Source organism: Terrapene carolina, unplaced genomic scaffold (genome assembly GCF_002925995.2).
Source record: "Terrapene carolina triunguis isolate 2854851 unplaced genomic scaffold, T_m_triunguis-2.0 Scaffold89, whole genome shotgun sequence".
NCBI classification, from domain to species: Eukaryota; Metazoa; Chordata; order Testudines; family Emydidae; genus Terrapene; species Terrapene triunguis.
The window spans coordinates 14,138,204-14,162,494 of record NW_020664440.1 but is presented as its reverse complement, the minus strand read 5'-3'; the positions used below and the strand labels follow the sequence as shown (position 1 = coordinate 14,162,494).

General features: G+C 40.4%; 1 protein-coding gene across 1 annotated transcript in view; it reads right to left on the bottom strand.

Annotated features, from left to right (window-relative positions):
• Positions 1–4,202: 4,202 nt before the first annotated feature.
• The window catches only part of EDEM1 (ER degradation enhancing alpha-mannosidase like protein 1), a 20,960-nt gene continuing 871 nt past the window's right edge, over positions 4,203–24,291 (bottom strand). Inside the window, exons 2-12 of the mRNA XM_026650250.2 lie at positions 20,070–20,142; positions 16,545–16,648; positions 14,729–14,900; positions 11,896–12,079; positions 11,081–11,255; positions 10,331–10,451; positions 9,356–9,526; positions 8,576–8,649; positions 7,241–7,337; positions 5,546–5,734; positions 4,203–4,614 (exon numbers count right to left, since the gene is read on the bottom strand). Coding sequence (XP_026506035.1) covers positions 4,525–4,614; positions 5,546–5,734; positions 7,241–7,337; positions 8,576–8,649; positions 9,356–9,526; positions 10,331–10,451; positions 11,081–11,255; positions 11,896–12,079; positions 14,729–14,900; positions 16,545–16,648; positions 20,070–20,142 — 1,450 coding nt within the window. The 3' untranslated portion in view covers positions 4,203–4,524. The remainder of the gene's footprint in view (positions 4,615–5,545; positions 5,735–7,240; positions 7,338–8,575; positions 8,650–9,355; positions 9,527–10,330; positions 10,452–11,080; positions 11,256–11,895; positions 12,080–14,728; positions 14,901–16,544; positions 16,649–20,069; positions 20,143–24,291) is intronic.

Here is a 24,291-nt window from a genome sequence, read left to right as displayed (position 1 = left end):
AAGCTTTTCATTTCCCCCAACACTGCTGGCAGCAGAAATAGCCGTTCTGTGCTTCCCTTTGTTCATATTATCTAAGAGGGTGCTAATGCTGTCACAGGAGACTGTAACAAGACTTACAGCTCTCCCTGTACAGGAGCTTTTAGTAAATTTCTTTTGATTTTACCTGTATCACAGATCCACAGGATCGGTGCTATGCCCCCAGCTTTCAAAGTCTCTAGGAAGAACCCCTTCAATGTGCCAAACCCCAGCCCAAGATGTGTTAGACTCTTCCTTCACTGGGTAAAGAAAGTAGCCTCATCGCCTCCTTAGACCGAACCTCTTGGGCTCCAGCAATCCTGCTTCACACCGTGAGCTCTGTTCAGCAAGTCCCGCTAAGACAGACTCCTGGTAGAGACTCATACACTCTTCAGGGATTAATGTACCACACCAAGCATTTGCAGTGACACTCAACCAGCACTGTCAAAAGAGTCAGGTTCATTAGTCAACTGGAACACAGCCTAGCAAGTCCTTGGGTTAGCACAGAGAAATGAAGGTTAAAGTATAGCCCAAGACCCTCCTGCAAACAACTCTTCCCCCCCCCCCAAAACCCCTCAACCTCACATCTTCCCAGTTGTTTGTCCTCTGACACCTAGCAACCAATGCCCAGTGTCCTGGTGATTGGATTTGCCATTGTCTTCTCAGATTCTCCACTGAAAAAAGACTGGCTGAGACCTACCTCATATCAATGACCCATTCAAGCTCAGACAGCTAGTAAACATTCACATCTATGTCTCTTAGCCTGTGCGGAGAGTAAACTGTCCTTTACCTAATGCCCTGCCTGCCCACTGGGTAGCCTTACGAACTACAGGGGAAACTGAGGCATGCATAGGCTTAACAAAAATATTACAGAAAACTCCCACTTCATAACCTAGTCCAGCCTTCTCAGCCAACAACTAAGACAGACTTTTGGAAGGCGTACCAGGTGGTGGGTGGAGGGGAAATGTGCAGACTACATAGTCCATGAAAGAAATGAAGATGTGTAATCTGCAAACTGCACCGTGGGACTCCCAAAGTTACACTGTTAAAACCTCTTACATCCCCCTTCCCTCTTCAAAGGAAAAGAAAAAAAACCAGAAAAGTCAAAGATAGCCTTTTAATACAAATTTGTAAAACCTTACTTTAAGCAATTTTGACAAAATTTCTTAGGACATTTATAAAAGAACATTTGGTCCTTTTACAAGTCTTTCCCCTCCCCCAGTTAAATACATTTTACAACAATTAAATATACATACAATGCAATTTTAATTAGAAAAATTATATTGCACATTACACTGAGACGTACAACATTACAAGTATCAGCAAGTCATCCCAGCAGTATTTTCAACTTGGCTCTAATACTTAATTAAAAATAGATTTTCACACTAGTGCCCTAAACATAAGATGTGGCCTGTGTTTTGCAATGTTTTATTTCAAAAATACTTTTAAGAAGGGGGGTGCAGGGAGAAGGAAAAATTGGATCATTTGAGGAGATTGTGTCTTTCACCTTCAGGTCACCAGATTAAATCCAGTACCATAGTAACCCAAGTTTATTTCTATGGGATGATGGCTATTAGGTGAAAAGCAAATTTCCCATTTGGCGTCACGGCTAGTGATCTGCACTGAAAAGTCATGGAGAGTCAACTCTTCTCCGTACTAGATGTAATGTATTCATCTAATACAAGGCTGAGGCACACCAGCTGGACAGAGCAGAAACGCCTGCACTGCCTCTGCCCATACTGTACCAATTCCGCAATTAAAGAATGTCAGTCTAATTTTGGCAATCCACATAAAAATGAAAAAAGTGTAATCCTAAAATTAAAAACTTGAGAAAAATAAAAATTGTACAGGCGGGTTAAGCAAACTGTTCCTTTGAGAATTACCCAAATTTAACATATACTTTTACTTAACCCCCAACTGGAACTTGCATTTCAGCTCAATTTTTCAGAAGGCACAAACACTACTGTAAGTAGTGGGGCATATAATGCGTGTTCAAAGGGCTTAACTGAGGATCGGGGAGGTTTTGCTGTCAGCAGAAGTAGTCACCAGGACACCTGTTGGCATGAACTAATTGCTTACAATAAATTGTAAACTGCAAGTTTTGGAGGCCCTATGTAGGTTTCTTTTCACATTACTAACTTTATTAAAGTTTCTCACTTCAAATCACCGGCTAGTAAGAAGTCTGGCCCAGGTAGCAGCATTTTGGAATGCCTAGATATTTTTGCTTTATACCTTCCCCAGTAAACAGAATAGGCTTCTTCCATATACCCTTTGCACTTGAATTAGCAACTGAGGCTGATTGTATCACCTGCATTCCCCTAATACATCTTTGGATCACAACACCTTGGAAGCATGTTTTGCTTTAAAATAGGCACTGAAGTGACTATGAAATATTCTAGTAATAGTTTTGAAACCCATAATTAAGAAAAAATACTATATAGCTCAGGATGCATCTAACTTCAAAAAGGCACCAGACCCTCATACACGTTTTGGGAACTTTACAGCTGCTACCTGTCATAAGTCACCCTCTCTTCCCCCATTCTCAAAAGTTACCAGGTAAAAATAGGAAGACAAGATTTTGTTTCCTGAATACATGATAAATCTGTTAGCAAGAACAGAAAAGTCTAGTTGGAGGTCCCTGAGATGCATCTGTATACCAAGTTAAGCATGCGCCTCATATACATGGACTTCATCACGTTTGTTAGAAATGTTTTATGAAAGCAACATATGGCTTATGAATAACTTGATTTCTGTCATAAGACTAAGATGATCTGCATATACACACACATTAAGTTTGGCTCTGTTACTTTGAAATTCCTATTGAAGTTTTAGCTCTATAAGTAGGAAACAATGTGGTAGCTGAATACACTAACTGCAGTCTAAAAGAGATTTTAAAATATAGATTTAACTGATGAGAAGCACTAAAAATAGTAACCCTTAAAATAAGTTGTGTTTCAGTCTCAGTTGAAGGGATTTTTTTTCCCTCCTTCATGACAAACTGTCCCAAATTCACTTGCTTTCTTCCCAAGTATTCACACAGTCATCCTCAAGCATGCCTGAGCTGCACTTGGTGCAGCTGAGGGGCAGGTGGCAACCAGCCAGTTTTTCACCCTCCCCTCCCCCCCCACCGCAGCTCATCATGGAGGCACAAAAGGGACTTTCACAAGGGAAGATTGAGTTACTAGCCACTATGGGCCTGACCTGTGAAATGCTGGTGTACCTCCTGAAAGTTGATGAACGCACTCCACTGCTACCATTTTCGATAGAGAGATCTCAGCATGCTGTAGGCTCTGTATGAATTCCTCAACCATGGCAACACCCATCAGCATGTACAGTACAATATTGGACTGAATTCACAGAAAAAAAGATATAAAGAATCCAACGTTCTTTGGGATATGCATAATAGGCAACATCCTTCCAGTATTTAAAATACCAACTTCAGTTTCTTTGGGACTCAACATTGTATGACCAAGGCACTCCAAAAGTAACTGACTCCATTTAACAAAAATATATTCTCACTCAAAGAAAAGCTCAGTTTTTTTCATGAGGGAAGGTAAGCTTAAGGCACTAACCCCCAAAGCACTACCAACAATATAATTACTTTGTTTTCATATTGTCAGATAATTGTATACTTCTTCAGGATCTCTTTACAAAAGGCATTAGAGATTAGGTACATGACAGAAATAATCTAAAGAATATTTTGAACATCTGTTCAGCTAAGCAATACAAGGTGAGCAGCTCAGAGAGTTCAGAGTGGCTTGTGCATTTCCCCTACAAAGGCACCTTGTTCTTAAATTATTGGTTTCTATAGCTAGTATGCTTTTGTGAATGTGCAATTCATGTTAAGAACACTGCTTTAAACATCTCATGCCTGTACTGAGAACTTTTCTTTTATGACTAGGAGTTGCCTCTCAAAGCTGTTATTCTAAACACAACCCTGTTTCAACCAAAACCCACTACAAATATTTCTACCTGAGGAACAAATAACATTGTTATTGCTAGTCAGAACAATCCAAATGATTAAATTTGGTGATAAAATTGCACATTCCCTTTCCTTTCCATCAAAACGCCAAAACATTTTCAACTTAGATACTAAACTTTTTCCAAAGGAACATCATTTACAATACAGCTACAAAAAGGTAGCAAAATTATTTTCATGGCACATGCCAATTGCTTTTTTAAATTTAAAAAAAAAAAAAAAAAATGGTACTCCCAGATTATCCAGCCTTCATCTGCAATACAAGGTTTGCTGTATGAACTTTTATCAGGACAGAACTCTGTTCAAATTGTATTTAGAGTTCCCATTGCTTTACTACATTTCACTTTGAAGACGATTAAACTCTATCAAGATCTCCCTCTCAGTTTATAGTTAAATCCTTAAGAAACATAGTGGCTATTTAAGTGACTCAGTATATGTAGGGACGCATCGCAGGTGTACAGTTGTAGATATCAGAATCAGAGTCCACTTTCCTCCTTGCATATTATGAAGCATTACTCTGAAGAACAAATTCAGATCAAACCCACCATCTGATCAATCTGTCTCATGTAAATACTCTTCAGCGGCAACAAGTATCTTCTCTCATCAGGAACCCTATTGCACTGTGAACAAAGCAACAAATCATAAAATTCAAAACTCTGTATAATCAATCATGTACATTCTCTGTACTGCAGTGTTACAATCTCAGGCACTGATCCTGCAAACACTACCAAGTGTAGAGCTTAGCACCATATGCAATGGTCTCACTGACCAACAGGATTACTTGTGGCAGTAAGCACTGCTGTGCCTGGTAGTGTTTGGGTCCTCACTCTCCCGCCCTTCCGAACCCTGATTAGTACCCTGCACATTCGGTCTTAGGCAAACTTCACAACAAGTTGTGTTCTCTTGGTTTGTATTTGGAGTTTTTCACATGTTGCAGCATGGAGGAGCACAGGTCACTTGCAAGTTTAAACTAGAGCAAGTTACAGAGAATCCACCATTTAAAGTCTTTAAATCATGACTGGAGGACTTCAGTAACTCAGTCAGAGATTAGGGGTCTATTACAGGAGTGAGTGGGTGGGTGGGTGAGGTTCTGTGACCTGCAATGTGCAGGAGGTCAGACTAGATGATCAGGATGGTCCCTTCTGGCTTTAAAGTCTGAGTCTGAGCTAGTGGTTGGGCAATGCACAAAGCTGACCTCTAGGAATGAATGGAGGACACCAATTTACTCTGTGCACATCCCCTAACAATCAGGTGACAATTATTTTCAATTACTATGAAAGAGGACAGTCGGAGCAAGGGACCTAGGATCTGACAGGTTGTGCCATTACCTGTATTCCAAGCCATCCAGACCCATTCAGATACGCATTCACTCTAATTTTCAAAAGTCTTGAGATGTTCAGTATTTTTTAAATATCTGAATACAAGTTTGCTGCACAAAGTTCATTAGTTACCACTTCAAAGTTGCTTTCTTCTCCCTCATCTGTCAAGGTGTAATATTCCACCACCCCTTTCTCCAACCACACAGCCAGAGACACTTTATATACTGCTTACGTTAGAACTGGAGTTCATGGCTTTTAATTCGTTAGGCTTTAGTTTTTCGGCATTCCTTTCCTCTTCTTCAGGGAAGGTATCTTGCCATAGCGAGTCACGAAAACGTTTATCCACAGACACAATGTGCCCCTCAGTAGTAAACATATATTTATTTCCAGATTTGTGCACTGGATTCTCTTCATCAAACAACTAAACAAGAGACAGGGGAAAGAGATAAAGCATGACGCTATCCATCTAATGAAACTCATGTTTGTTAGCAGGACATTCATCAAATGCATGTGCACGAATTCAACATGACACCAAACAAGTCAGTACACCAAACAATCTTGTCACATTTTTTGAGATTGGAGGCACACATTTCCATTAGAGTAAAAGGAAACTATAATTTTAGGGTGGAGGTTGTTTGTAATTCTAAAAGCAGAGAGCAAATGGTGGTAGTTAGAAGATGACTACTCAGTACGAGAGCTGAATACTTTAAGCACTCATTTTGCACTAATTTAAGTGCTTACATGAAGTGTGCAGACTAAAGATATTTTTCTGAGGAATTCAAAAGTTTATAACATGAATCATTATGGCAGCCAGCCTTTCCCTTCCCCCCCCAGCATTGTGCAATCTATGTCACTGGACAGTCTTAAGAACAGGTTAGGCAAGCACCTGTCAGGGATGGTCTAGGACAGTGGTCTCCAACCTTTTTATGACCAAGTTCACTTTTTGAAGTTAAAGGCAACCCAGGATCTACTCCGTGCCCCCTCCCAAAGCCCCGCCCCGCTCACTCCATCTGCCTCCTCGCACCCTCACTCACTTTCACCATGCTGGGGTAGGAGGTTGGGGTTTAAGAGAGGGTGCGGGCTCTGGGTTAGGGCCCCAAGGGGTTCGCAGTGGGGGGGGGCGCCCCTCTGGGCTGAGCCTGGAGCAGGGGGTTGGGATGCAGGAGGGGGTGAGTGGTGCAAGTTCTAGGAGGAAGTCTGGGTGCAGGAGGGGGCTCTGGACTGGGGCAGAGTGTTGGGGTGCAGGAGGGGTTATGGGGTGCAGGCTCCAGGAGGGGGCTCAGAGTGGGGCTTGGGGTGCAGGAGGGGGTTTGGGATGCTGGCTCTGGGAGGGGGATCAGGGCTGGGGTGTGGCCTCCTGCTGGTCAGCACTTCCTTCCAGCAGCTCCCGGTCGATGGCGGGTGCAGCGAGGCTAAGGCAGGCTCCCTGCCTATCCTGGCCCCACACCGCTCCCAGAAGGGAGGAACGCGCCCCTGCGTCCCCTGGGAGAGGGGTGGGGGGCAAGTGGCTCCACACACTTCCCCTCTCTGCAAGCACCACCCCCGCAGCTCTCTCGGCCGCCTCCCACCCCCGCCCCCGGGGCCACGCTGGTCACTTCTGGGAGCAGCATGGGGCCGGGGTAGGGAGCCTGCCTTAGTGGCAGCCACACTGCACTGCCGGAGATCATGACCGACTGGGAGATCTTCTAGGATCAGCCAGTTGATCACAATCGACCGGTTGGTGACCACTGGTCCAGGAATACTTAATCCTGCCTCAACAAGGGATGGAGGAGGGGGGATGGGTTTCATGACCTCTTAAGGGCCCTTCCAGCCCTGCATTTCTACGATTATTATTGTTGCTTGCCTGCAGTCCCTACAAGAAAGCTTCTTCTTTGTAATATAAAAGTTCCCGAGTGTTTTGGTGATTGTGATAGACGTAAATACATACCAGATACAAATATTTACATGTTTCACTGAGAAAGAAGCTCTCCATCCGGTCCTCTTTTGACTTCTCTATGACATGATGCAATGTAGCATAGCCACATCTAAAATTAAATTTAGTTTGGATTTATTTCCATCCTATTTGACATTTAAGAACAAAACACATTCCTAACTTCATTCAGACCAAATGCCAAACATGGGTTGAAGTTAAAATTAAAGTAAGATGAGACATCTCACACTTTAGAAAGATAGAGGTTTATACCACTACTGTTATTTGTGAACTAAGCCACACATTTTGTTATACAGTACTACCCTAAAACAAATGTATTGGGATAACCAGTGCAATATAATATATTTGTAGCAAGAATCCAGATTGGTCAGAGAATGACCATACAGAGTCCTGATCTATGCCTTCACAGTTTAACTACTTCTCTGGGAAACTGAGGAGGGCTGCCAACAGTCTCTTGGTCTTCCTTATAGCCACAACTTGGGGTATCATTAGGAATACATAAAGGCAGTTGTCATCCAGCCTAGTACTCTAGCTGCAGTTATATTTCACAAGTCTTGAACAAATATTTGGTTGTTGGATGACTTTTGAAAAGTAATAAAAACAAATTCTGTGCCTAAAAATGTGCAAGTGAAAGATAATCTAGGGTCATTTTGCAACACAGAGAAGCTACATTTCACAGTGTTTTATTTGGAATCACTGTATTTATTTTAGCAGATAGGTCTAAAACCATATTATCTCAAGTTTCCTGTATGAGTCCTGCAATAACATTAGTAAAATAGGTACCAAGCCCATACTCAAACATCAATGACACCATTTAAGAGTAACTTTTGTTTTGATAAGGAGGTAGTCTCAAATCAAAATGTTAGATCAGAGAACCCCTAAATTTTGATTAAGTCCAAACTTAAACTAGAGATTGGTCTGAGGTTAGGAATATTCCTCTTAAGAGAACTTAAGCAAGTCAGTTTTCTCCCTTTTGCCAAAAACTGACCCAATTCTCTGGAAAAATAGTATCAAGACAAAAAGACATTACTGAAAGGATCTTTTGTTTAAAAAAATAAATACATTTAGAAAACATTCAAAAAAGCACTCTGAATATTCCTTCCCAGTTGAAGATGCAGATTTCTACCTGAAGACAAGCCAGTTACATCACATGTATATGCTGACTCAAATAAGAAACCTCCAGAATTTATTATTAAATTTAACTTTTAAGTACTTTGTCATCTTTCTGAAAAAAATATTTATCACCTCTTTACATTTTAAGATCATTTAGAGTCTTTAACAAACAAATACACATTGACAGTAGATAGAAGAGTAAGGACTTTGAAAACTGACTTGACTTTTGTATATTTTTCCAGACTCTGAAGAATATCCATGCCTACATGAAGGTAAAAAGGATTCTTTGTGGCCTGGGTAGAGAAAGAAAAGAAAGGGAAAAAAAAGTCAGGAATTCAAAATATTGTCAAGCTGGTATTTATTATGGTGGGGGTTTATTGGAGCTATAAAGGAGTTTAGTGGAGCACATTCTCAAGATAGCCATTTTTAGACAGACTATTCAGTGCCCCCACTGTTTCCTGGGGCTTTTCATAACTTGCCCCAGTGGAAAGGTCCTGTTGGGCCTGCCCTCTGGAAGAGAACAGATGCAGGAATCTTTGTTGGTTTCCTGGCAGAGAGAAGCTGATGGTTTAAAAAAAGTATTATTGTTGCCTTTGGACTAAATCAAACTGTGCCAGGGTGAACCTGAGAGGAGAGGTGGTTACATGCCTTTGCACAGATCCTGTTTCCACTGTAACAGCTGCCACACCAAGTTTAAATATTAATTCTGCCATATAAGTATTTGTTCAAGGATCTGCTACGTATGACATCTGAAAGAAGGCATTTTGAGTGTGTTAGAGACGACTTATAGTATAGCGTCTGTTCAAAGCAAGCAGCACATACTGTTTTACATGTCTAAAACACAGTTCGCTAGGGAGACTTTCTATATAAAAAATATTTTTGATGGACTGGCATGAGGTTTGCTGCCTGACCATGACCAAGTACATAATAGAAAAAGCAGAGGTGCATTCTGAAACCACAACACTTATATAGGCCATATTCTTAAAGAATGAGAAGTACCTGGTAAAGAAGATAGGTAGATTCCACCAACTCTGGCCTCAGTGGATAGAAGAGGACATCTGGTGCCTGTAACTGCCAGTTGTACCTCTCTGGAAGAGCTCCATATCGTTTCCATATGGCATAATAGAAGGCATGGAGACAAATAGCATCTTCCACATCTCCTATTAAAACCTAGAAATAATTAACAGCTATAAACATGTGCATGTAAGAAACACTATGCTAACACAACGCAGAGACAGTAATTCACTTTTCATCCCACATATTGCATTGGATGCCCAGGTGTAACATACGCCTCAAGAGGGAAGAGGCCCGAATAAAAGCAGAATCATACTCTTAGTTCATTCACACCAGAAACATTGGCATGAGGGAGCTTATATCAACACATCACAGATCCCTAAATGGTAAGATTAGCATCAGAATTAATTCTTGAAAATTGGGGACTAGTTTAAGTCTAGTGAAGTGCAGGCCAAGCTTCTCAGCATCGCTTTGCTGAGTTCAGTCTTAGGTTCAGTCTTAGGCAGAGTTACCCCACTATCTAGTCTTGGCCCTCTCTTTTGCAGACAGTCAGCCATGACAAACTGGTTGCTGGGTTTGCAGGGGACTCCAGGATATGGTCAGACCAAAGGCGCCAACTCCGTGGGTGCTCCAGTCCTGGAGCACCCATGGAAAAAAATGAGTGGGTGTTTAGTAAACACCCACTGGCAGTGAGCTCCCCGCTATCCCGCCAGTGCCTCCTGCCCCAATGATCAACCCTTCCTCCTTCCGCCCGCCGCAGATCAGCTGTTTTGCGGCATGCAGGAGGAGTGGGGGCGGGACAGGGGCTGAGCGGGGGTTGAGCACCCCTAGGGAAAGGAAGAAACTGGCACCTGTGGTTCAGACTCTCACTTGTGGCCAGAACTAACATTAAAACAAACATCTCTAATAAACCAACCCACCGTACTACCTAGTCTCCAAAAGACTGAAAATTGAGATTACCTGTAGTCCAGGAAAAAAGGCTTGCAAAGAATCAATCCAGGTGTTCATCAGCTGCCCACTGAACATATTTACGTTAACATAGAGAGGAGGGTCTCCTTCACCTTCATTACAGGCTTCCCGTCTGCAAAGCAACCATAACAACACATGAACGTTTCGTTTTCAGGAGAGCACAAGGCACGTTAATGCTAAATTCTTACAACATTGCCATAACTTACAACTATCACAGAAACTGTGAATTCTACAGATGTGGGGATACTATATTTTTTTGAGCCTATGTTATTACAAGTCATTAGGAAAGCAGGGTTAATCCCATATAATATTCATTATTTATATAAATTCAGAGCCTAATCCTACTCTCACAAACATCAATGGGAGTCTTACCACTGACACAAGAAGGGTAAGATTGGGCCCTAAACAAGCATGTATAGTACTGTTTCTCTCTCTCGCATGCACCCACACACCCTTCCCTCCCTCTGGAATGGCCTGTCTTTTTTTACTACTGTCCCAAGTAATAAATACTGGTTTAAACGTACAGTGATTTACCATTTCTCTTCTCCTCTCCCCCATCAACTGATCTATATAGGAGTACTATTGGTGCAAATTTCAAACAACAGTGGCCAGATAATTCCATCAAGGAAAAACTGTTTGCGATCACAGCTTCTCCAAAGAGAGCAGCTGATACTATACAACTTATCACCCAGCACTGGAGCGTTTGTAAGTTTAAGAAAATCATAGCTGTGGGAAACATACCCTCTTCTTAAGTAGTTCTGAATACTTCGATATGCACCATTGAACATCTCTAGGTCTTCCTTTTTTCCAAAAAGAATGTAAGACTTCAATAGATACTCATAGAATGAATCCAAACCCGCTCCTAAGCCACTTTGCTTTCCAACCCAATGGCCAGTTTGAATATTCACGACATTTCCTTCAGGGATAGACAGACAGAAAGACAAAGATTTATGTCTAAAACATTTCCTGGTGCATAGTTTAGTTGAAGCACAGGTGACAACTCATTTTTAAAGTTCCAATTCTTGATCTGCACATATTCAAGTTACAAAATAACTATAAGGAAAAAGTATTGTCAAAAAGTTAATGCTTGTTTGCTCAAGGAACGAATTAAGCTTAGTACTCTCATGCAGTTATTCAAAGACTAACGGTCCTATCCTGTAGCCTTTACTCACATGCTATTTTAATTTATGTTAATGGAGCCTACATATGTAGGAACTTCAAGTTTGTGCCATACTCAGAAATTGATTTCACAATTGTGGTTTTTTGGAAAAATCCAACCATCAGGGGTTTGTGTCCTGGATCTCTATGATGCTTTCCCTGTACATCCACAGAACATCACAGACAGATAACAAGCGTACATATGTAGAGAGCCCACAATATCAAAGTCAGATAGAAGATAAGTGGTGCCCTTTATATACACTGGAGAATGTGTGAAGCACTACTGTGCAGGAAGTCGGGAATCTAAAAATAGAAGGACGGGAGACAAGACAGTTAATACATCCTGTTCTGACTGAAGTGACTAAGACATCTGGAAAGCACATGGGAGCATTGACTACCTAATAGTCCAGTGTCGTTGCTCCTAAGACTCCACAGTGCTTTAACTGCTCGCCGTGCCACCCATTCAAACGTGGAATCTCCAAGCAGCCGGCTAAGAATGCCAAACTCCACCAACAAAGAGCCAGCGCCTGCAGTACAGGTCTCATTATTGCTGTCAGGAGGGACTCCCGTCTTTAGATTCACCTGTGAAACAGATACAGGAGCTTCAGTTGCTCAACATGTCATGCAACGAGTGCTACAATATTCTAAGTTCCACTCTTAGCTGTATTATAGATGCCAGGCTTTTTAATGGAGTGCGCATTAGTTACATATAGTGAGAAGAGATTAACTTCCCATCAATTGGAGCCAGAGCTGAATGTGTTGCAATCCGAGTTCAAACTTCGGTCCCTGAAATTAGATTTCTAAGTAGGATTCATCTGCCTAAGTAAACAGCCCCAGATATTCAGAAGTGCTAAGCACACAATTACTCAACTGCAAGTGCTCAGCACCTATTAAATTCAGGTGCTTAATTTTGTGCATTGAGGTTTGTAAACTGTGAATTACAGCTTTACTCTTCTGTGCACCTCAACTTGTTCCCTCGTTCCTGGGAATGAAAGGACACTGGCAATCTCTTTATACGACATACATTGTTATGTCTACGTCCATACTACATACAGTGGATGCAAACATAACAGCTCAAAAAGTAATTACAATAATCCTTTAAAATTCATTTGGTTGTTGTGAAGAAGAGAAATACATCCCAATAAAGAAGACTGAGGTAGGACACCACATTTCATCTGCAGAATAGGTGATCCATTCTGTAACTGCAACATTGTAGCTAGAAACAATTACCTAAATGATGAGCTAATCTTCTGCTATGAGATGCTATGCATCTTTCACAGGGAAAAAAAAAATCTTTCTGCAGTATCCGCATTTAAGTCCATTACTACTTCATGGCAGAGATAATGTTCTCATTCTCAACAGTGTTTAGTGGGAATCTCATAATTCTTCACATTTAAAGAAATATTCTGCCTTCACACTCGAATAAGGAATCTCAATGGCAGAGATAACTTAGATCTGCAGCAGCTGCAAGAGGCCCTCACCAATGGCGTACAGTTTTATCTGCACAAGAGAGCCAAGAAATAAATGGCCATCAAGACAGGATTGCCATCTCTGCCCTATAAGAATTATTTCCCATTAGTTAGAGGGCACTATGGGGTAAGCCTGGACTCCTGCTACCCACCATACTGCATTCATTCTGCAAAGCAGTCAGTGCAGCACTGTTCACAAGCACTAAATTCCAGGCCTTGAAAAATTTACTTGATACCTGTGAGCCCAAGGATTAAGCTTAATAGCCAGAATGAAAGACAACTGACCTGCCATACTGCGTGCACAGACTCTAATTGTAAAGAAACAACTGTTTTTATTCAGTAAGATTAATTTAATGATGCATGAACAGAAGTTAACTGACAATAACCCCCACAAACCTCTTGCTTATGTCCTACTCATTAAACCTTTCTTGGCTTCAGGTCACCTTTTCTTCAGGTCTATCACAAGATAAATTTACCTGTGCCGTCTTCAGTTCCTACCCCCACTCCTTCATTTCCTGGCTGCCATGATGGTGGTGGAGACTCAAGGGGTATCTCCTCTACTCTTCTCCTCTCCTCTTCCAGCCTTCACTTGAGTGCTTCCCCTGGGGCAGCTCCTGAACACTATATTGATGCATTGGACTTTCTCCAAGAGCAACCCATCAGAGTGAAATGGTCCCAAATCCTTGTCAATTTCATTACTGCCCACAATGTTCTGAACAGCAAAAACTAACAAGACACTTGTTAGACAGGCTCTCCAGTGAAATTGAAAACTGACAATAGATCTGGTTGGAAAAAGTGTAATAAGAATTCTTCCCTTGCTCCAGGATTTTAAGAATGTCAACATTCAGAAAGTTTTGAACCGCTATATAGTTGGCCAAAACGTGGGAGGAAGGTTTTCTCACACACAGAAATCAGTGTTTTTCCTGTTCCTTTCTTAGCCTCCACCCCAGTTTCAAACAGATGAACCTGGCAAAGAAGTCAATTTGCAGACTCAGGAAAAAGAGACTGCATCGATTTACTATTCAACATTGGAATGTTTCCTTTGCAACACTAAAGACTAGAAACATTTTAAGCAAAAGCTTGGATTCTGCAGACATTGATGGCTTTCAACTTGCCACAGGTGAGTAGATTTTTCTAACTCAGCGAAGTTCATTTAAGTCATATATATAAAAAAGTAAATGTCAGTGGTAAGCCAGCTGCCATGCATTACCTCTCATTTTAGAGTGCTGATATAATACATAATAATTTAAACTAGTGTCCATGCTTCTATTCTGGATGTGCACTATTTTGGTATTAATTCACTGATGCTACTGAAGTAACTCTACAGACATGCCTCCCCGCATGATAACAGTTAATTTTAGTTGGGACCTTCTAAATTAAGATATTTAATGTATACAGTACTTTAAAGTCAACACATAGCACCTTGAGTAATGAGGAAGAGTTAGAAATAAGTCTGTACAGTTTGGCTAGAGTAAAGGAGAATGTAACTACCTACTCTACATTCTCTGAACAAAAGAAGTTTAGGCATATCAGAGAAGTTAAGTTTTTAATCTTTAGCCTGGCATCTACAGAGTGGAAAAGTGGGCTCTAAACAAGTCTGGATAGTACTGGAAAATACAGTAAGTCACATTTGATGCCCACAGCTGTACCTTTTAGATAAAAGAAAGATTTCACTACTGTAAAAGTAGAAGTTGCATTTCCTTACAAAGACAAGCATAAGGAAGTTACCTCCGTATATCAATACAGATTGTATCACACCTACCCGAGGATAGGGAATTCCAGTTTTGGTGTTCTCAAAGGCAGGTAGCAGCCTCACTGCCAGATCACGAGCCATATGTAAGAGTTCATCATCATAATCTTTAATGGTCATGTCACCAAAGGGTTGCTTGGTATCTGTAATTATTATGTGGGCAGAAAGCAGACTTCCCAAAACCCTATTGGAAGAGAGATTGCAGAACCTTAAAAAAAATCCACAGAATTTGCAGTATGAACTCTAATATCCTGCCTCTTGCAGTGTGGCCAATATCTAATGCTACAAAAGAACACTGAGCAAACTTGGTAAAACTCCATCGGTCTGAAGGTTAGGTCCTATCATAAACTGAAATTCAATAAGACAGCTAAGACTGGATGCAGTTCTCAACATCTCCATTCACAATACGCAAATTTTCTCTTTAGTTTTACTATACGAACAGATTTAGTTAAACTGTGAGAACATTTATGAGAATCTTGGCACACAGTGCCTTTTAATAAGCTTCAAAAATAAGCCATCAGTCAGTGAAGGACTATTACATACGTTGAAAAAGAGGAGTGATTCAGAGAGGACATAACCCACTGCAAAACTGTAATGAGTTGGGGGAAGAAGGTGGCATCCTTTCTCTCTCACACACATACACACAACCCACCCTTGCTCCCCTCATTCCTGCACCATTAAAGTCAAAGTATACAGTGCAGAAGGCAAAACGAATAACTTCAGTCCTGGGCTGCAGAGACTCATTTGGGATTCACAGACCAAGCACAATGAATGGAGAGCTTGCACCCTTGGAAAGAGCCCTATAACTCCCTCCCTCAGGATTTGATTAGGTAGGGACTTTTGCTCTTATTAGTACAGCTCCACCTTGATACAGTGTCAAAATCTGCAAGATCAAATGAAACAGGGCTATGAACCACATCAAAAGTTTTTTTAAAAAGACTTTTTAAAAGCAGGTTAGAGAGCAGAATGTGTCTTCCCACAATGTTAATTAGCTTGAGATAAGACACAATAAAATGAGATTGTAACGGAACAATAAATGAGGACAAAAATATCCAAATTTAACCCATATGAGACCTTTCCTGAAATACCAGTTATACACAAAATCAGAATAAAAATGGATTTTGGTAAGATAGTAGTCAATATCAATATGTTGGTCCCAACTAGGCTAACTAAAGTGATATTTAGGACATCCTTCACAGCACATATTCTTCAAATGTCTGGGAGAAGAAAAGAAAGGAGAGAGAGGAGAGGATTTCTAAGGTTGGGAAATTATTTTTCTTTTCATTTGCATGGTTTGCAGATTATAGATTACAGTGAATGGCACTGCAGAACTTCAGTTATACTGGAGTGTTACTTTGATGTGGGGATTTCAGTTATGCAAAGCCTGTCAATATATTGTAGACGTGCTCCCTAAAAAGAGGCTCCTAACAACCTATTTTATATCAATACCCTGAATAAACTCTCCAAAAAAAGTGTGCGGCTGTCCAAATACTGTCTTGCAGTTTGAAATGACTGAGCAAGCAGCATTAAGAATTATTCAATAAGAAGAAAATTTAAAAGAAAGACTACCTTAAAAATGATCTCCACAGCACACTTGCCTTTTGTTTTAACCCTGACACTTAACAAAAAGAAACAATAGTGGCACTTGAAAGATAGTTCACTGAGTACACCTTCTAGTCACTCTGAGACTAACGATACCTAGTGAACAATTAGGAAGCAATGAAGTTTTTTAGACCAGTAAGTTTCTTTTTGAGCAAAGAAACCTCTCTGAATCATTCCCACACACGTAAAACCTCAGTTATTTAGTCAGATATTTATGACCACATACCTGATTGTTGCCTCAAAGACTTGGACTGTAGAATCTTTGTCGAATGAGACTGTGTCAATCACTAACTTCACCGCTTTCTGGAACTCTGAAGAATTTCCCATTACCTTTAACATGAAAGAAAAATATTAAAGAACATAGAGAGGTCGATCAGGTTATTGCACAGAGGAAAAGAGAATTAATGCAGTTTTTATTTTAAGCCATAAATGTGTCATCTGGGTAGAGAATGGTGGCTTTGATATTCGTAGTCAGTGTTTCTATTTATAAACACTAACTTGTCCCCCTTTCCCCTGTACAGCACTTTTTGGAAACTTATTCCATTACACAAGCCAAGAATACTTCACTAAGTAGTTGTAGTGGAAGTACAGAAGGGTATCTAGAACTGCTACAATACATTTTGCCCTTTTTAAATAATACACTTACTTCCCCCCACCCCAGTCAAAACAGCATTCTGAGTCACCTCACACAGCACAAGATAATAAAAACATCTAAAATCGACAAGTCAGCCCTTTCTTGCCTTGTATATTTACTACTCTGTTTTGTTTATTTACGCTAGTATGTGTTGATACTCATATGCCTTCAGTTTAGTTTTTAAAGATCTGTTTGCATTTCTTACAATTTGAATAATACAAGGGGGAAACAAAGCAATGCTTAGCTAACTTTACCCAATGCTAGCAAGGTCCATACTAACTACACCTGCAAGTAGATCTAGTTATATTGCTTGTTTCAACAACATTAGTGACAGGAAGTTAGAGGAATTTTTTCTATGTAGAGGGAAACATAAAAACAGCCACATTTCCTGTAGAAGCTCAAGAGACGACAAAATATACAAAATAAAGTTATTTCCGCCACAACCATGTATACTGACACCAAGAATTTTAAAATCAAATTCTCACACTGGTTTTACACTGATGGAACTCCATTAACAACATGGAAGTTACTCCAGCTGTATTCCAGGGTGAGAGGTGAATTCAGCCCTTCCATGAAGCCTTGAGTCCAGCTCAGAGCTTGTTTTCTATGAAGATAAACAGAGCTTGTTTTCCTCCCTCCCCCACTTAATTTTCAGCTTCCCACATGTAGCTATAGAACCTGCCCCTTTAAAAAAGGAAGGAGTGTCAGAGGTTCTGTTAGGGCAGTACCCAATTCATTATTTGGGGTGTTCCTGACCAAGTCAAAAGGTGCTGACAACCAAAGGCTTGTTTGATTAAGGACACAGAAAATCTGTCTTACAAGTATTGTAAACTGCCGCAACTGCATTTTTAATATACTAATGCTGCCACCAGAGGCTACTGCAAAACACTCGCACGATGAGGAAAGGGACATCAATATACTCCACTTTATTAACACAGCTGCATTAGTGTTGTGACAGCTACATGGGATCTATTTTAGCAGCTGTGCCACCTTGTGTTGTGATTGTGAGGCCCTTGGAATAGATGTTTTAGAAACAGATTAATAAGGATTGTGTTTAGTAGTCGTTCTGATTTATATTTGTTAATGGTGAACTAAATTATGTAATAAGAGAATGGGAGCTGCCCCTTTAAGAATAGCATGAGGGCACAATGAGTGAGTTACAGCGGGGCTAGCCAGTATTCAGAATGAGAGCTGCTACTGCAAAAGGAGGCTGGCTTGTAGCTGTGCATTGAGGAAGTCTCTGTCTGCAAGAACCTCCTAAAGGAAAAGGTTTCAATCTCAGAAGAAAGCCGAGTCTTGTGAATAAGGGTGTAAAATGGTATTTCAAGTTAAGCAGGTTTAGTTCTTGGTTGAAGACCTCAACAGGAAAACAGCCTACAGATGCTATGCAAGAAGCAGTGGATATTCAGTAGGTGGCACTCTTCTACCAGTATTGAGCCAATGCTCTAGTGTGGCCCTGAACAGCAGTATACTGCTGTACATGAGAGGAAACTAAAAATACAAGTGGACCTGTGGCCATTAAATATGCCGTAACACTTTATTTTTAAAACCAAAGATCAGATATATCAACATTCATTTTTTTTGAAAGCTGGATTCAAGCTTGGGGTACGTGCATTTTAAGGTCCCCTCTACCATTTCAGTTAAAATGATTTTTCCCCTCATTTCCTGCTTTAAGTTCTGTAAACCATTGCTGTGCTCCATCAGACAGCTGCAGCTTTTCACCACAGAGATACATATCCATTTTAGTGATGAGGAAGTGCTTTAGTTTGCAAAAATACATTGTGATCTTTCAGGAAAGACAGTATGTAGAAGAAAAATATACAACTGCAGAATTCATTTACAGAAGACATTGTCCATCCAATAGCTGTGGACAAATGGTAATTATCTGACTGGAGCATCCAGTTTAAAAAACAAAACAAAACAAAAAAACTGAACTTGCAATGCAAAAAATGAGACTATGGAAAGGCTGTTTAAAATTGTATCATATAGGGAAAGTACTCTTCCTTCTGTACTCAGGACTTCATAAAGTTTGAAAACACTTCACAGAAGTAAATATAAAATTTTGGTTAAGAGAAAAAGCCTACCACGTAAAAGTGTAGCCTGTTGTCCAAGAAGGTACACAGAACACAAACACATATTATATTTAAGCAAAGGAGGGGGTGGGGTACTCGTAAGTGGTCAACATGTAACCATGTTTGTTATACTGAAGCAGATATAGAATGAGGCCATGTCATACTGCAGCGCAGCAACAGCACTGTAGCACCATAGCATAGATGCTTTCTACAGCAATGGAAGGGGTTTTCCTGTTTCCAAGAGGTCAACTAGATTGACAGAAGAATTCTGGATTTTTCACACCCCTGCACAGCATAGCTATGTTGACCTAACTTTTAAGGGTAGAGTCGGCCTGATATACGAGTCAATGAAAGAGGAGACTTACAAAAAGTGATCCAAACTTATTACAGCCACAAGAGCCAGGAGCTTGGGATAGTGAAGGAACCAAGCCAGGAAGAGAACCATATATTCCAAGAGCGTCTTGAGTCTCCCACTCCCCTCAAGCCTCCTCCCCAACTGATTTTACTCTTTTTCAGGCAGTCCCTCTGACCCCAGTTAAGGCACTGCCATCAGGTTTTAATTAGCGAAGAGACTCATCACTGACAATACTATCCAGATGCATTAACTCAATTTGCAAAATTCAGTTTGTTCTTTTCAATTTCCTATGCTACCCTTTTCTCTCCTGGTGATTTCTATCTACTTAGATTGATTCAAAGAACTGCAATTTCAAAAATTCTAGAGCTTTGTCCATTTAACATATGTACAGTGTCTGCACAGCCTGAGAATGCTTTATAGAACTATTGCTATCAAAGATTACCTCTAACACAATCAACAACTGAAGCCTGGACAAGATCTTAAAGATTCTCGGTTTTATCTCCTTTAGCCTTTTCCATAATGAGTGGCTAGCTTCACCCCATTGCCACTTGCCTTCCTCTCCTCCCCCAATAAAGCAACTCTAGTCACCATCCATGTCCTCTTGGAAAATACTTAAGCCACTGCAACTTGTGGATTCTTACCTCCTGCTAAGAATTTGAAGATATATACTTTTGTATTTTGACAACTCACCGCTAGGGTATCCAGTGCATCAATCAGAGTTAGAGAGTAGTTTCCCAAGACATCATTGATATTCAGATTTGAACTGAAACAAATACAGTTAAATGTTACATGATAGTTCTATCTATTTACAATCACCATACTAAAAGATAAATCTTAAAAAAATTAACCAGGCAACACCCTCTGTTATAAAGTCTGAGAATAAGCTGCCAATCTAAGTACTAGCATATGTATTTGGGTATTTAATTATTTCCAGGCATATAAGACATTACTTTGGGGGAGTGTAAGGGTCTGATGCTGCTAAGGAGTTTGCTTTGGATTCCCATGGGGGTAAAATTAAGCCCTAGGACCCTGTCTTGACTGGCAAAAAAGTACTTTTCAACAGGTTACAAAGGCCTCTTACTCCTCTTCAGGACTCAAGCGGATACATTTGAAGGTGCTTCTGATGCATTATTGTAGCCTAGGCTCTCTCCAGGCTATAATACAGTGAATTTAGTCAAACCCCCCCCCTCTTTTTTTTTTATTTTTTTTTTTTTGCCAAGGGCCTAGAGAAAGGCATGGTGGAGTTCAAACTGTTTTTCAAGTCTAGCATGTCACTTCCGTCTTCTCTATTGACTTCAAGTGTAGATGTCTTTTTTCTTTTTAAATAGCGTATTCATTGTACAGCCTTTTCACATTGAATTGTTTGTTCTATCAAAATAAATATGGTCGACTGGATTAGTTTGTTGCAGTCATCCATTTCACTTAACTGTTACACCTATAAAAAGTAGCTTGCTTGTGACAGCCAGGTAGAGGGGCAGGTGAGAATATTTCATATTTATTTTAATAAAAGACCAAACACTTTTTTTAAACACACACTTCATCAATTGTTTTCTTATAAAAGAAAAGATACTTTCTGCATAGACTGTATGTAAGACATTGTGAGCAGAACCATAAACTATATACAGGTCAGATGGGAACATTTGTTACATCTTTAACAAATCTGGAATTGTTATTTTAAATAAAAAAGTGGGGGTGGGGGTAGGGATGTATTGCATTGGAGATCAAGCGTTCAGCTTATGTGATTAAGAAGAGTTAAATACAGGCCTGTTATAGTAGTAAAACCTCTACCATGTAAACAGGTAACACACACAGTTGAAATGAAGTTGTTTGGGTAAATGTATATCTGTCGCAACTACAAATGTGTCTTTATTCATTATAAAGAATGACAAGTCTCTAAAGTTGTTCCTTTAAAATTTTACCAGCTTTCTTTTTAAAAGACTGCAATTCTTAAGAGTCCAGACTTCAATGGGTTTTCGATCAGGCAGCTAATCTACAGAGTATGGCATTATTCAAGGGTTTTAAATCAACAGTAGGAACTGAGACTTTACAGAGCACATTGCACACATTTGCTATTCGTTGTGCATACAAGAGAGCATACAGGCATGCCAACATCTATGAGCTGAGAACTACAAAAGTACCAGAAAGGAACCTGCACAAAGCTGGTTAACCAGGTGAACAGAGGCTTTCCTTCATCCAGAGAGGATCTCTGACGTAGTAATAGCAACAGTAACAAGACAGCCATGGATGTTTTACCATCAGCAGAAATTTTCTGAAATCTGAATGTGATTCTCGCCCCGGGCAGTCCTAAATATTCTATTTTATAGGACAGCTGCTTTAGCTCTCTTCTGCCATCAGTGAATAGCTATTTCTAAAGAAAAATATGTCTGATTGAAAACAGCTCTCTCTAGAATGAGAGAATGTTAACTTGTTCTCATTTCTCAAAGCTAGAACTCAGTGGCAATTCTAAGCAATGGCCTAGGTTTATGTTTTTAAGGTATTTGCTGAAGTGGCTCTCTGGGATAATCCCCTGATGGCCTGTGCCTCTGCCATCCTTCAAGACAAAAGCTAAGAGCTTTTATATAGTTTTGTATAAGGTTGATTTGGTTATTATATAGAGAGGGGATGTTGAATATTTTGCTCTGCAATTTACACGACAGGTTGACCTTTTTTATGATTTTTTTTTAAGTTGGCCAAATGTCTCTGGGCAGTGTGCCAGTAAGTTAAAAATATCCAAATATATATATTAGCAAGTACAGATTTACTGCACCAAAAAACCCTACTTTCAGCTTCAAAATGTACAAAGATTAACAGTCACTAAATAACGTACATGTACCCAAGTGCTTCCTGTGGCTTTACCTTCATGTTTGTTTAAACACTCAATGCTACTAAAATGCAGTATCAAAAAGGAGACTACAGACCTCTGTACAGGAGAGGATTTTATTTTTATTTTTTTTAAATCCTTCCTGGTAGTATACTTGCCTCACTTCAGGTCAAATAGATCAAATTGTGCACTCATTCTGAATTCAACCTCACTGAAGTCAGTGGGGTTTAAAACCAAAAAAAATAAACACCAACCCCCCCTCCCCCCCCAAAACCCAAACAAAAAATAGAATTTGCCATTTACAGCATGAAAGCTACACATTTAATTTAAAAATAAATGTCACTTTTTTAAGGCTGCTGCTATGGGAACCGAAACAATAACATCTATAATGTTGACTCAACAACATTAAGCATTTGCAGTATTACCAGTTAGTGCTACTAAAGTGCTTCCATTCTGCTTGCAAAAACTAATAATTTCCTTACAAGCACACATCTGAAAGCAGAAACAATGCTCAAAGCCAAGCCAGTTCTCTACATATATCACAAGATACCTGGGCCATGATATAATTCTATTTGGATTCATTGAGGATTCTTTATCCAGACCACATATACAAGTTCATTCAGCTACATTAAAAGAAAGAAATTATTGTCCAAGTCACGAGCCGTAAAAACAGGCTAACCAAACCTCACTAGTACATAAGAACGACCATACTGGGTTGGACCAAAAGGTCCATCTTGCCCAGTATCCTGTCTTCCAATAATGACCAATATTAAGTGCCCCAGTGGGAATGAACAGAACATGTAATCATCAAGTGATATGCTCCATTCCATACACACAAAAGTAATGTAAACCAGAAGTAAAGGACCAGGTAATTTCTGACCCAAGAAGTATTTTTCTATCTTACTGAATTATTGCTCTTTAACATTCTAACATGGTACTGGGTGGAGAAGTGAAATACAAAGCTGAAAAGATGCCATTTATCATAACTTGACTGGACACAAGATTTTTAAAAGCTACAATTTGCTCTTTGGCAGTTATAGTAATGCTTGCTGTGTTTTCTTAGAGGAAGCTAAACATATGTGACTCGAGGCATAATCCTAGAATTTAAAAGCATTATGAGGGGATTTAGCTGTCCTATGCCCATGAAAGTCAATGCAAGTCACACACAATTCCCTATAAAAGTTTAGGAGCTAAATACTTCACTTCTCTGCACTGCCAACTTCTACAATCAATTATCTGATTACAACTATGCTTTAAAACAGATGGGATAGAATTAATGCTCACCTCCTGAACAACCTGTAGGTGTAAAGGGGAGGGTGGCCTTGGACTTCGACTGGTTTAACATTAAACACTTCCTGGAGTTATTGGGGCTTCTAGTTAAACTACATAGGCTGGCAGGCTGCTACTGTACATGTCTTCATTTATAGATATACACTAGGAGAGACAGAGATACCACAATACGAACATACATATTAGAGCAACAATAAGAATATGAAGAAATTCACAGAGAAATAGAGAATGCTCTTCACCAGTTACCGATAGGTGCAACTAGAGCAAGGAGCCATAGTAGAGAAGTTAGCTTGTTGCACTACTCTGCACTCTGGAGCTGCTGCCATGCTGCATCCCAGAGGTGACTGCATGTCCAGGAGGGATGAAGTGATTCTTGGGAACAGTTTGTAAAGTGACTGCAACTCTTCAACGCAAAAAGCACCATGTAACAATGACAGTATCCTTGGGCTCTGCATGGTTGGGGCAGAGGGGGTGCATGACCCAGCTGGGCCCTAGGCAGCCACACCCACCAAGGGTCAGGGAAATGAACCAGGAATCCATGGCCAGATCTCTCCAGGCAGCTCTCCTCCCTCCCCCACCTCTAGACAGGCTTCTCTGCTCCCCAAAGCCCCACCTGCCAACCCCCAGCCCTCCTTTCCCTCCCCTAAGCCACCATCTTGACAGCCCCCTGCTCCTCACCAAACCCCCTCCCACCCAAACCTCCTCCCTGCCTGCCTCCCCAACCACATCTTCTCTCTCCCCCAGTCCCCATCTTAACAGCCCCCTTGCCTCTCTCCACCAAAGCGCCACCAACCAGCCCCC